General features: G+C 36.3%; 1 protein-coding gene across 3 annotated transcripts in view; it reads left to right on the top strand.

Moving 5' to 3' along the window:
* Positions 1–11,208, top strand: part of Mre11 (MRE11 homolog, double strand break repair nuclease) — a 57,499-nt gene extending 46,291 nt beyond the window's left edge. For all 3 annotated transcript variants that reach the window (XM_033764291.1, XM_010633660.3, XM_010633659.3), the window contains exons 17-20: positions 4,157–4,215; positions 5,381–5,448; positions 7,406–7,481; positions 10,642–11,208. In XM_033764291.1, coding sequence (XP_033620182.1) covers positions 4,157–4,215; positions 5,381–5,448; positions 7,406–7,481; positions 10,642–10,698 — 260 coding nt within the window. In that variant the 3' untranslated portion in view covers positions 10,699–11,208. The remainder of the gene's footprint in view (positions 1–4,156; positions 4,216–5,380; positions 5,449–7,405; positions 7,482–10,641) is intronic.
* The last annotated feature ends 1,692 nt before the right edge of the window (positions 11,209–12,900 follow it).

Below are 12,900 nucleotides of genomic sequence, written 5' to 3'. Positions count from 1 at the left end.
GCTTTGACCTTGCAAGTGCTGGAATTACAGGTGTGTGCAGCCATACCCAGCAATCTTGCATTTCTAATAATTTTTAGGCCCATCATTAATTTTTGTGTGTGTGTCAAGTTAAGATACTTATTTGTTTTGTGCCTAATAGTAACCTAATGTCGGGATGTCTTTGGCCTCTTTCCACTGTCTCTGATTTTTTTCTGTTGGTTTTCCATTGTCATGACTTATTTTCTTGCATGCTTTTCTATTTGTTGTTATTAGAACAGTTTATTCTTAGGAATAATCTTGAGATATTGGGTGAAGCTGATTTCGAGGCTTCTAGGGCACCTCAAATCCTAAATTTCTTTAAATTAGATGTAGTATAATCCGAGGGTTGTCTGGACCAGCCTGATAACGCATGCCTGTGAAATCTTGCTTGTGTCTTTAACCAGCGAGGAAGGAATGAGATGGAGCATCCACCCTGGGCAGGAAGCTCCCTCCTTTCTCTGAGACTCACAGCCAGGGTTAACATTTTCCCTGAATGACAGGCGTCCTCAGGGAAAGGGACTGCTTACTTCTCTAGCTTCCAGCTTTTCTTCAGCTTTGGCCCAGTGATTCTTTATTATTTGATCAGCTCTTCCAATGTCATTGGGAAAATTTTTTCTTAATATTTGCAGTAGCAGCTTAGGTTGCTTTCAGCAGAAAGATCTGTCTGAATAGTTTAGCCTACAATGAACAGTTCATTGAATTTTATTTATTATCTTATCCTTGTTTATAAATTGAAACTCACATGTGGCTGCTTCCTTTTGTGTGGAGGACTGTGTCTTAGGGGTTTAGAAAACATTTTGTTTACTTTCTGACATCAGTTCTTTTTAGAACCACTATGCAGTGATGCTTTCAAAAGCATCCTTTAATGACTACTGCTGTTACCTATTGATGGTGTGGAATAAAGGACCCTTTTGTGTAGAAATATAAGAGACCAGTTATAGTGCTTTACAAATTAGCCTGATGTCAGTTTTTTCAGTAATAATATTCATCTGGAAAAGAGGCTGTCAGTAAACCAAATTAATACACAGCTTCAGATTTTATGAATTGTATTCTAGGCTAAAACCTTACTGTGGTGGCTTTTGCAGCATAACATTGTGGTTAAGATCTGGCTCTGGAGTCAGGCTAGGTTCGGTCCAGTCTGGTGCCCTCACATGGTCATCACTGTGTGAATGAGGGCTCAGTCATTCTTGCTCGTCATTGTGTCCACTGTGCCCAGCATAGGTTTAAGAGAGTGGTTGTAAAGTCAAGAAAGACCTTAGTCTGAATCCTGACTCCACAGTTTACTAGCTGTGTGTCCTTCGGCAGATTACTTAAGCTTTCCATCTTTGGTAACTTTCGATATCGTCATCTGTAAAATGGGGTAATAGTTCCTTCTACCTCCTGGGGTTGTGTAGAGTATTGCTAAGGAAATGCATGAGGGTTACCTAGTGTAGAACCTGTACACATTAGGATTTCAGTAAGAATAAATTGTGGTTATTCAATAAGCCTCAGATTGCAGCTGTAAATGTTCCAGCTCTCAGAAAATGTTTGAGCAGACTGGACCAAAATCCAAGGGGCACCTGAGGTTTGGAGGCAAGTGTACAGCTTTATTGATGCCAGAGGTCCTTCCTGGAATCATTCCCAAAGAGTCAGGCCCCGAGAGCAAGGTTTTTATGGGGTTTGCAGTCAGGACATTGGTTGGTCAGAAAGTTACACAGAGTTTACATTCTTTACATACAGCGTGGGGGTGGGTGGGGGGAAGCTTACATCATTCTGGGGAAACAGGTTATTACTAAGGGGCAGGGGCCAACTGGGAGTGACTATTTTTTTCCGCTTTGAGATCTCTTAATATAAAATTAACAATGTACTAGTTCAAGGAATAATTATTTTAAGTAAATTTTAGCATATACAGTACTCAGAACAGCATCTAGTAAAAACTCAGTATATGGTTGCTACTGCTATATTAGTAGCAGTTTTACAATAAATGTATGAAGGTAGATGGTATATACTTGTTTTGTTTGGTGATGCTGGAGATCGAACCCTGCCCCTAACACGTGCTTGGCAAACACTACCTCTAAAGCTATATCCCAAGACCAATGTTACATATATTATTTGTCTAAATTTATCTTTAACTGTTTTAAAGGTTTCGCTAATTTAACTGCTTACTTCCAATATGGGCCTTTAAAATTTTTTAATATGAATACGTGAAACATTTTTATCAAGTTAAGATTTGGTGTTTTTGTTTTGTTTTGTTTTTTTATTTAATTTATTGGTACATTCTAGGTAGACAGTACAGTTACATTCATTACTGGGATCTTGTACCTTTACATGCCACGTCTTGGTTCTCATTTTTTAAAGTCTTAACAAAATAACCATGAGTTACTAACTTATTTGTCATCGTATTGGCACAGAACTAGCATTAAAACTATAACTTATTAGATGCCCATTATAAATGGAGGAGTGAAGAGATAAAGGCCAAATTTCTATTATATTAACTTCCATGGAATATGGAGATGCTTGTCCTACTGAAATTTTGTTGAGAAAAATGGAAATTACACTTCCAAAATAAGTGTTGGCAGCCCAAATTTTTCCACTGAAGTGTGCAGAGGCTGGCGACTGGAGCAAATAAAAGATACCTCTGCATTCCCTGCTTTTATGTGTAGTTTATCGGTGAGTTCCATTGCTGCTGTTAAATCTCCTGCTAGTAACAGTCTCCTGTGTGTGAATGCCTACTGCCTGGTGCTACTTGCCAGAGCAATTTACATTAAATACCTCTTTATTCTTTCCATAATTGTCTGCATGAAGTACTAATGCTTTTTTAATGGTGAGGAAATTGAGATTTCAAGAAGCCAGGGAATGTGGCCATAGTCAAGGAAAAGAAAATCAAAATGAGCAACTCCAAACCAGACCTCTTAACCACTATAATGTATTATCTCCCTGACAAAGCATAGTGCTTTTCTGATAAAGTTAATTATTTCATAACTTATTTCACAAAGTTAATTTATTTTACAAATTCATCTTTTACTATCCACTGGGGATTGAAAGAAAGATTTCCTGTTTTCAAGGAACAAAGAGTTGAGCAAACATTGAGTAAGTTTGGAGTAGAAATATTCTTTGAGGGCTGGGGGTGTAGCTCAGTGGTGCCGTGCCTGCCTCACAAGTGCAAGATCCTGAATTCGATCCCTGGTACCGGGGGGGAAAAAAAAGAAAGAAATATTCTTTAAAAGCCTCATGGTCACTAGCTTTTCTGTTCAGTCTAACCTTTTCAGTAAATTAGGATGTAAGCCCAATAACTGAAAAAGCAGGTAAGAACTTTACTTTTGGCTTTTTTCTCTTCTCTTATTTAGACATTACAAGATTGGGGGTAGAACCAGAAACAGGAAACATGAGGAAATGATAGATGTAGGCAAGGCAGAAAGATTCCTCAGGTTTTCTTTCTTGGAGAATTTTGGGCTCTGAAGGATTCTTTGGATGTGTGTTTTTTCTAATCCTCTTTCCTTCTTTGCCCTATTTAGATTGGGGTTGTCTTGGGGAGATATATTTGATATTAGGAAATTGGCAAGGCTTATAAGAAAATAATTCAATAAGGTATTTGAAGTTTAGGTTTTGATCACAGGGAAAAATAAGGGAAAAGAGAAAGAGTTAGTTAAACTTCCAAGTTTCAAAAAGGAAAAAAAAAGCATTTGAAAGGAAGTTGTGTCGTGCAGTAAAAGATAAAATGTGTAGAATTGCCCCTGCTATATTTTTTTAGAGGCTGAATGTTGCTACTAAGGTAGAAGAGAATGAGAAAGCTCCTAATGTAGCCACAGAAAACCTATCATTAATTACAAAAAAAGGAAGGGATTAGGAGGCTTACCTTCATTAACTAGTGGTTCAGTTGTTGGCTAGGTGATCACATTTTATCCTTAAGGTATTTTATAATGAAGTATTTAAATGTGGCTCTATGAATACTGCTTGTTATTATATTTGAATAAACTAAAAGCATGAGATTAATAGCTAGACATTGAGTGAACACATAATTCCATGTCTCTTCTGATTTAAAAGAAATATAAATGGTTTTATAAGTAATCATCATGGGTTTTTACAGTAAGCTAAAGAAATATATAGATTTTTCTGTTTTAAGAATTACATAATGGATATTTCTATGTTTACATTATAGCTTTTAAATCTTCAAGACAGCAGCCCACCCGCAGTGTTGCTACTAAGAATTATTCAGAGGTAAAAAGTTTTACATGCTCTGTATTAATAATCTATGTCTTCTGCATTATGAATTGTCAATTCTTTGATTTAGAAAGAGAGGAAAAAGTATGGAACATTAAAGCTGACTTTAGTTATCTACAATGAGGGAGTCTAGGGGTTATTTTTCTTATTTCTCTTTTTTTGTACTAGTGGTCCACACTGTTAGAAACCTGTTAAGTATTTACATACAGTGATATTTTTAAGGATAACAAGGCCAAACCCAAATGGCATAGAATACTAATATTGAAGGCAAGTTCATTACATATAGAGTCTATATCATTGTAGACTCAAGACAGAATAAACGGTCGTAGGATCTTTGCATTCTGCTCTAGACTTCCCATGGGCCTTGAAAGAGTCTGGTAGGGACTTGACTCTCCTGTTACCTCTCTTTCAAATCCCATGTGTCTTAACTCCAAGCAAATAGTCTTCCTCCTATATCAGAGTTTCTCATTGGCAACACCATTAGCATTCTTGATGAGATGATTCTTTTTGGTGAAGGAATGTCTGATGTATTGCAGGATGTTTAGCTGCATGCTTGGCCTTACATGCTATCCTTGGCTTCATCCTCATTTGCACATCAGATAAAGATAGAACACGTGTGTACCAGGTGTCAAAATAACAAAATGTAGAGGAATGGTTAGTATTTGTACAGTGGAATGGAAAATCAGAAATAGTATTGTAGGATCTTAACATTAATAAATGGTATTTAAGAGGGATAAATGTAACAAGAAAGATATCTAGTATTTCCCACATGGTGTGATACCTCTTGCCTTTAGAACACTGAGGAGTTAATTCCTCATCAGAGCCTAAGAAAAATCACAGGACATAGCTGTACTCAAGCCTATGCAAGTCACTCACCAAGCTGAGTGTTCTTTAGGGCACGGGCTCCCAAGATAGCCAGGAGAGAAGCCAGCTAAGATCCCAGTGTAGAGCACTACTTGTGAATGAAGAGGCGCACTTGAGGGGGGTCAGGTGGGCTTTTATGTTAATAATTGGTGCTTACATGGTTCCTGGCTCTTTTGTGACTTTTTGTATATGGGGGGAAAAAAGTTACCTTGTAATTCAAGTATTTAGTTCATTTTTTATTCAGGTGTTCCATTCTTAAGAAGATTATTTGTTGTTTTATTTCCCTCCCTCCCCTTAGGTGATTGAGGTAGATGAATCAGATGAGGAAGAAGAGAGTTTTCCTACCACTTCAAAGACAGATCAAAGGTAGGTCAGAGACTTCCTTTAAAGAAGGTTAAAATTGTCCGGAATTTTATAATTATACATTTTTCTATGCTTTTCGAATTATTTTCAAATATTAAAGTTTATAGAGAAATGAAAGAAACAGATGAAGGCCTAGTTCATAGACCTGATACACCATTATTACAAGCATTTTTACTGAAAATGTAAGTAACCTAAAATCTGTATGCCTGAAATCCCAGCCACTCAAGTCTGAGGCAGGAGAACCACAAGTTCGAAGCCAGCCAGGGCCACTTAGTGTGTCTGTCTTGACATTTAAAGAGGTGTTACGGCTGCACTGCAGTGGCTGAGTGTCTAGCCTGGGTGCAGCTCTGGGTTTGAGCCCCAGAACTGTGGAGAGAATTTTAAATAACTTGTTGTTTAGTTTTTTTTATTTATTACACAGCAATTATCTTGATCAGACACTTAACAGTTTCCTCAATCAATAGAAAATAATTTTCTGTTTTGTTACTATTTGATTTCAAGTTTTTCATTGTCACATTTTATATACTTAATTACACATAGTGCTGTGCTAAACACTAAAAGGAAGGACTTACTGTGCCTTCAGAATACTTGTATGTTCTCACCCCTTTTGTTTTTTGCCTGATGCTCTTAAGCTTTCCTTTAGGTATTAACATTTTGAATGAAAGTTGCTTATCTAATGAAATTAGATCAATTAATGAAAATATCTACTTAAGAAAATAATCAATAGCCCTTTTTAATACTTAATGTGCAAGTACTAAATTAGATCTGATGGAAGACATAATAAGTGTTTTAATATAGTCCCTACTTTTGGGCAGCTTTTAAATTGTAATGAAAAGTGTTGAGGGGCTGGGAATTTAGCTCAGTGGTGCCGCTGCCTGCTTTAAAAGCTGAAGGTCTCGAGTTCAATCCCTGGTACCAAAAAAAAAAAAGGAAATGAAATAACAAAAATGTTGAACCCATTGGAATCCATTAATAAATGATTGACTCAGTACAAAATTATGTATGAAATCCTACAATGTAGTCCCTTAATTATGAGTGGTTATATAGTCCCTTAGAATGTGGACTGTGATAGAAGAAAGAGCTCTGGAGAGTGATAGGACTTTCCTAAGATCATTTATCCTGATACAGAAAGAACAGATTTGAATTAAAGAGATTTCAGTGTTGCCACAATTTTCAGAAGTGGGGGATAGTAATAGATAAATTTTAATATGTAATGAAAACTAGTAAAAAGTTAAAGTCTGTGTGGTGCTTAATATATTAGGCACTGTTTGAAGTGTTTAAGCATATTAATACACAATCTTTAAAAAATTATTATTCCCATTTTACAGATGAAATTGAGGCACTGAGAATTTATTTAAAGTGACAAGGGTCAAAATGTATAATTGATATTTTGTAATAGGAAGACAAGGTCTAAAGGTATTGCGCAAATGGGAGGGGTAGGAGAAAGGTAAAAAGAGAAGAGAAAAAATAAGAGAAAAGGAAAAAAATGGAAACAAAGTTTTTGTAAATAGGGAAGGGTGGAGGGAGGAAGGAGGCTAGGGGAATGGGGAAAAAATGAGAACCAAGATACGTTATGTTAAAGTACAAGATCCCAATGATGAATGCAACTGTATTGTATATCTAAAATGTACCAATAGATTCAGTTTATTTAAAAAAAAAAGCCACATAGCTAGTAAATGGAAAAGCTGCAATCCAAATCCTAGCTCCAGAGATCTTTCTCTTGCTGTTTTTTATTACCTCTAATGTAGATGGAAAGGAATTGTCTAGAAATGTGTGTTTTTTGTTTGTTTGCTTGTTTATTTGTTTTGGTACCAGGGATCAAACTCAGGCCCTTGCTCAAGCCCTTGTGCTTTTGAGGCAGGTGGCAGAACCACTGAGTTAAATCCCTGGCCCTAGAAATGTGTTTTTGATAGATGCCCTAGTTCATTGTCTTTGACTTTTCCTTTTTACCTCCCCTCAGGTGGTCAGGCACATCAGCCAGCAAACGGATGTCCCAGAGCCAAATTGCTAAGGGGATTGATTTTGAATCAGAAGAGGTAATAAAATAATACCGTTAAATTTTAAGCTTTATTTTTTGGTTCCAGGAATTGAACTCAAGGCCCTCATGCAGCACTGCTGAGCTGCATCCCTGGCCCTAAACTTTTTAAGTTGTAAGTTAGAATCTGCTGACTAGTTGCTAAAAGTTACTTTTTAAACACTAGTTAACCTTCCTTTGAACTATAATATTAAAAAAAAATAATAATAACACTATTGAGTGCCCAGCAGTGCAATTATGCAGCTTGTTGAAATATGGTGCTCACTCGGCTCTTATGTAGTTTGTCCAGCTAACAGGATGGGAGAAGTTTTTTTTTTAGCTTTTGCCATTTATATTTGAAGAGCTGTTGGTGATGATAATGTAAGAGCTTTAATGTTACATTAGTAGAATGCTTATTAAGGACCAACTCTGTGCTCCACGTTTCCTATATAATGATGGTACATGGTGCTGATTTTCATGTCACAAATGTACTTGGACATTGACCAAAATGCTGTTTGGTAGGATGTGTGGGAAAAGCTCATTCATAAACTAAAATGACCTCTAACTTAAATGAGGTGTAGTAGGGAGAGGTATAACAGGACTTGCTGTTGTCTTTGTTATCTGTGTTTCAATTAAATTGAATTAAAGCTACAAGACTGAAGATCCCTGGCCTTTCCCTTTCCTCCTGACTGCCATTTGAAGGACGTTTGCAAGTTTTTTGTTAAATTACTTGAAGGCCCGTCACTCTTTTATTTATTTTTCATTTAAACGTTTTAAAAATTGTACTAAAAGCACATAACATAAAACTTACCATTTTAACCATTTTTTAAAATCCATCTTGGGGCCCAGGATTTAGCTCAGCAGTTCAGTGGCCTGCCTTGCAAGCGCAAGGACCTGAGTTCAATCCCCGGTACCAAAAAAAAAAAAATCCATCTTGGCCCAGGATTTAGCTCAGCAGTTCAGTGGCCTGCCTTGCAAGCGCAAGGACCTGAGTTCAATCCCCGGTACCAAAAAAAAAAATCCATCTTAACCAGTAAGTGTACAGTTCAGTAGTGTTAAATAAAAGCACAGTGTTGAAGTAGATCTCTTGAACTTTTTCATCTTGCAAAACTGAAACCATATACCACCTTAACTATTAAGTGCCTACTATTCCAGTTTTGGAGTGCCCATAAGAGTGGAATACAGTAAAATTTTTTCCCTTCAAATTCTTGTTCCTTGAATTTTTCTAGGTAGCACATATGAATTTCTTGCAAAAATTTTAAAAATTTCAATCTTTGGCATATTTGGGTTACCTGTTCTCCCTTTTCCTAGCCCCTGGAATCTAATATTCTGTTTTCTTTTTCTATAAATGTCTATTCCAGGTACTTCAAATAAGTGAAATCACAGTCTTTATCTTTTTGTGACTGGCCTATTCCACCCTGCAGTGTGTCCTCAAGGTTCCTTCACATCCTAGAATGTGACTTGTGCCTTCTTTATCAGCTATGATTTTTTTTTCAAATTTTATTTTTATTTTATTTATTTATTTATTGGTTTTGAGACAGGGTCTCACTGTGTAGTTGAGACTGACCTGCAACTCACTATGTAGCCAAGGCTAGTCTCGAACTCATGGCAGTCCTTCTGCCTCAGCCTCCGGAGTGCTGGGATTACGGGTGTGCGCCACCACGCCCAGCTCAATTTTTATTTTTTATTATTACCTGTTTGCAGTACATAATGATTACCTTCCTTGTGGAGAGTGGAACATTTACATAACACATCTTAATTCTTTCCTCAGTCCTTTCCCCTTGCCTTCCTCCATTTCTTGGTCCCCTTCCCATTTGCAAGAGACCTATCTCTATATTTCTTATTATCCATCTTTTATGTAATTTTAAAACAGCTTCAGAGGTTTCAAGGCTTGAGAGGCCACAGGTCAGGCTGCAAAGAAAAATGACAGCAAGAGCTCAATGTAACTGTGAAATGTTGAAATGTTTCCAGTCAGAAGTGAGCAAGGCATCTGAATAAATACATGGTTAAGAGTTTGACTGCTAGTTCATGTTTTACTGCAAAGAAGAACTATGAGCAGATTCTCTGTTATACTTCATTTTGGATTTATCTATAATAAGTTGCTGCATTTGATTTTTAACATTATAGTAGGAGAAAATAATCATGTAATTTTATTTCTCAAGGCATCCATTTCTCATGAGATTGTTACTTTAGCTAATGTTTGAATTTGTTATTACCACCAGTAAGGCCTGACATCAAGAAATAATTTTTTAGGGCCGGGGATTTGGCTCAGTGGTTCTGCCACCTGCCTCACAAGTGCAAGGGCCCAAGTTCGATCCCGGGTACCAAAAAAAAAAAGAAAGAAAGAAAAAAGAATTTCTTAATGTCTTAGTGGAAACATAAATCTCAATTTATAAATTTGTTTTTATCTTCTGAATATTTAGTTATAGAATATAATCAATTTCTGTAACTTGGGCTTATCTGAGGTTGTTAGTTGTTTTCATTTCCTTTAATTAACTTCTTAGTTAATATTTCATATCCTCTTACCATACATATAATCTGCAGCCCATTGACATGGGAACTCTTGAAACAATTCCTTATGCTTCTTTTTCCAAAAAACTGTTTGAAAGATTGCTTCACTAGGTGGTTTTTTTGCATCAGTTTGAGAATAGCTCTCTACTTCTGGCATTACATGCATAATGGGAACTAAGAATTACAGCTGTTTTTGAGTTAGCTCTGCCCCAGGTGGCTTCATTATTTTTTGGCTGAATTTCCAGAACAGCAGTCACCTTTAATAAATTGTAAATGAAAAAAAGCTACTGGTGTTCACAAACCAAAAGACATGGTTTGAGTATTCTTTTTTTCTGGCTTAACTATACCTCATTTGCATTGATTAAGGTTAATAACTGAGGAAGTGTATATTCTGCAATTGTAAATATACACACACACACACACACATACACACACACATATATATATATATGTATATACACATATATCAAAGGATAAATTTTTATTTTCAGTGCTCACTAAGAATTTAGTTGGACTTATATATTTCACATTTATAAGGGAAACAGAAAAATGAAATCACCCCAGGTGAAAAGAGAAAGTGACTCCCAGCTGATACTATTTTACCATAAGTGTCGTCTTGCCTCAGGGAAGGGTGGAGCAGTCTCTGACTTCACATTTCTGTGTCCTTTCAGGAAGATGATGATGATCCTTTTATGAGCATTAATTCTTTAAGAAGAAACAGAAGATAACATATTTAATGAAACTTGGATTTCGAAGACACAGGAAAAACTGAAGCATTGCAAACAATAAGTTTACAGTTGAGATTTTTTAATTATTGCCCTTAGCTGAGGAATTTGAAGACTGACTTAACAGAATTTGATGTATAAGTGTTTATGTTTTAAGTATTATTTCCTGAACATGACTCACATTACTCTATTAAGATAATATGCCTGTTTTAAGGATAGGATTGGTTCTCCTTGTTTTTTAATCTAGTTATTATTATCTGAGAATGTTCTATACAACTTAAAATATTTTTCTGATATGTTAGTATTTATCTTAGTCAATAAGGATTATCCTTGACTAGAAGTAAAAGAAATCCACTGTAATCCGTTTCTGCTTCATGATCAAAGACTATGTTAGCATCTCAATGTTACATTTAGCCAAATTGAAGGGAAGAGATTATAAAATTTAACCTTGCTGGGCATGGTGGTGCATGTTGTAATTCTGGCACTCAGGAGGCTGAGGTAGGAGAATGATGTGAGTTCAAAACCAGCCTGAGCTACACAGTGAGGCCATCTCAAAAAAAAAAAAAAAATTAACCTCTTCACAGTTTGTTTTTTGTACCAGGGATTGAACTCTGGTCCTTGCGCTTGTGAGGTAGGTGGCAGAAGCACTGAGTTAAATCCCCAGCCCCTCTTCCCAGTTTTAAATAATTTTGTAAAGGCTTTGGATATCCTGAAAGTAAAGAGTAAAATTTCCTTTGTGAAGCCGCTGAAGTTCACTGCCCAGGGTACCCCACCTTGGGCTGAGCAGTGGGGAGCATCAGCTCATGGCTATTGCTGATGTGTTCCTGGGTGAGGGTGAGAGTAAGTGCAGGGTCATTACAGTACCCTTACTGGCTCTTGGGAAAAAGAAGTGAGGCCTTTTCTTTTTAAAAAATTGCCCTAGGGTATATGAAGATCTACTTAACGTGATGCAGTGAGTTGCTGAGGAAAATGATTCCACGCAGTTACAGACAAGGAACCCTTCAACTAATTCATTCCGTGAATAGTTGTGTGCATCACGTCCAAGAAGTATGGCGAATAAAATGGGAAAGAACAGCCTTCTTGATTGAATATTGTTGCACAGTTAAATGTAACACACCTCCTTGATTCTCTGTACCGAGGCATCAAAATCCATTGTTTGTTTTTACGTGACAATTTCCAGAGCTGTTGATGTAGGTTGTAGAAGTCTTACAGATGATACCAGAGCACTTAAAATTGCTTTTTGAGGGCTGTGAGCGAGAAGTGATAAGTATTCTGAGGGAAACATTTGTAGGGAGTCCTTCCATGCTTACCAAAGAATAAATCTCTTCCTGGCCTCTTGTTCCCTATCTTGCAAATACCAGGTTAATGCATTGTACCTCTAGGCAATTCTAGGAAAGGGACTGCTTAGCCAACCATCTAGGCAGGTGACCTTTAATTCAGGGACATGTAAAACATTTTTTCATAAGATTTTTTATTTACTACCTACAATAAATAGCAGAAAAGTCATACAATTTAATAAATAATTGGAAAGTGAGTGTTCATGAAATTGCCCTACAGGTCAGAGTGTCTTGGAGCCTGTGGACTGTTTACTGCTCTGTCTGAGCATCCACACTTCCTTCCTTCAGAGTGCTTACTCTGCCACAACGTGGCGCTCCCTCTAAGTGCGGTTACAGTCAACTGCAGTTTTCAAATGAAGTTAGCACGTATAGTTTTGCAATAATTGTAGAATCTATGCAGTAATACTAAATCTATGCAGCAGTACTATGTTTAGCCTTCTCAAGTTACATATAAATTGCCTTACATGTTTTACTGGTTGTGTTTGTCACTATAGAAATTGTCAGTTTGGTAAAATTTACATATAAAAGTTCAAGAAGAAAAATGTCTTATGTTTTCATAAAGACAAATTCTTTATTAGAAAAGTTGAGTTTAAAAAGGCTTCCACTGTATACTTTTTCTTTGAAATGTAAAATATTTTAATGCAACTTTCTCCTAAAGTGATCTGATGTCCTTTTGTATCTGTCAGTCATTTAATTCATAGTATTTTGTGGCATTTTAAGGTTAACTACCAGTAAAATTATTGCTTTACATAATAAAAATTTGTTTTTTTAATTCATAGGGATGCTCTATCCTTGAATAAAAAGTGTTCACATTTCATCATTTGCTTGCCTTATTTCCTTTTAAGAATTTTCAACTTACTAGAATTTT

This window comes from Fukomys damarensis, unplaced genomic scaffold (genome assembly GCF_012274545.1).
Source record: "Fukomys damarensis isolate Sample0158 unplaced genomic scaffold, DMR_v1.0_HiC HiC_scaffold_16, whole genome shotgun sequence".
Lineage (NCBI taxonomy): Eukaryota > Metazoa > Chordata > Mammalia > Rodentia > Bathyergidae > Fukomys > Fukomys damarensis.
This window is presented reverse-complemented; position numbering and strand designations above follow the sequence as displayed.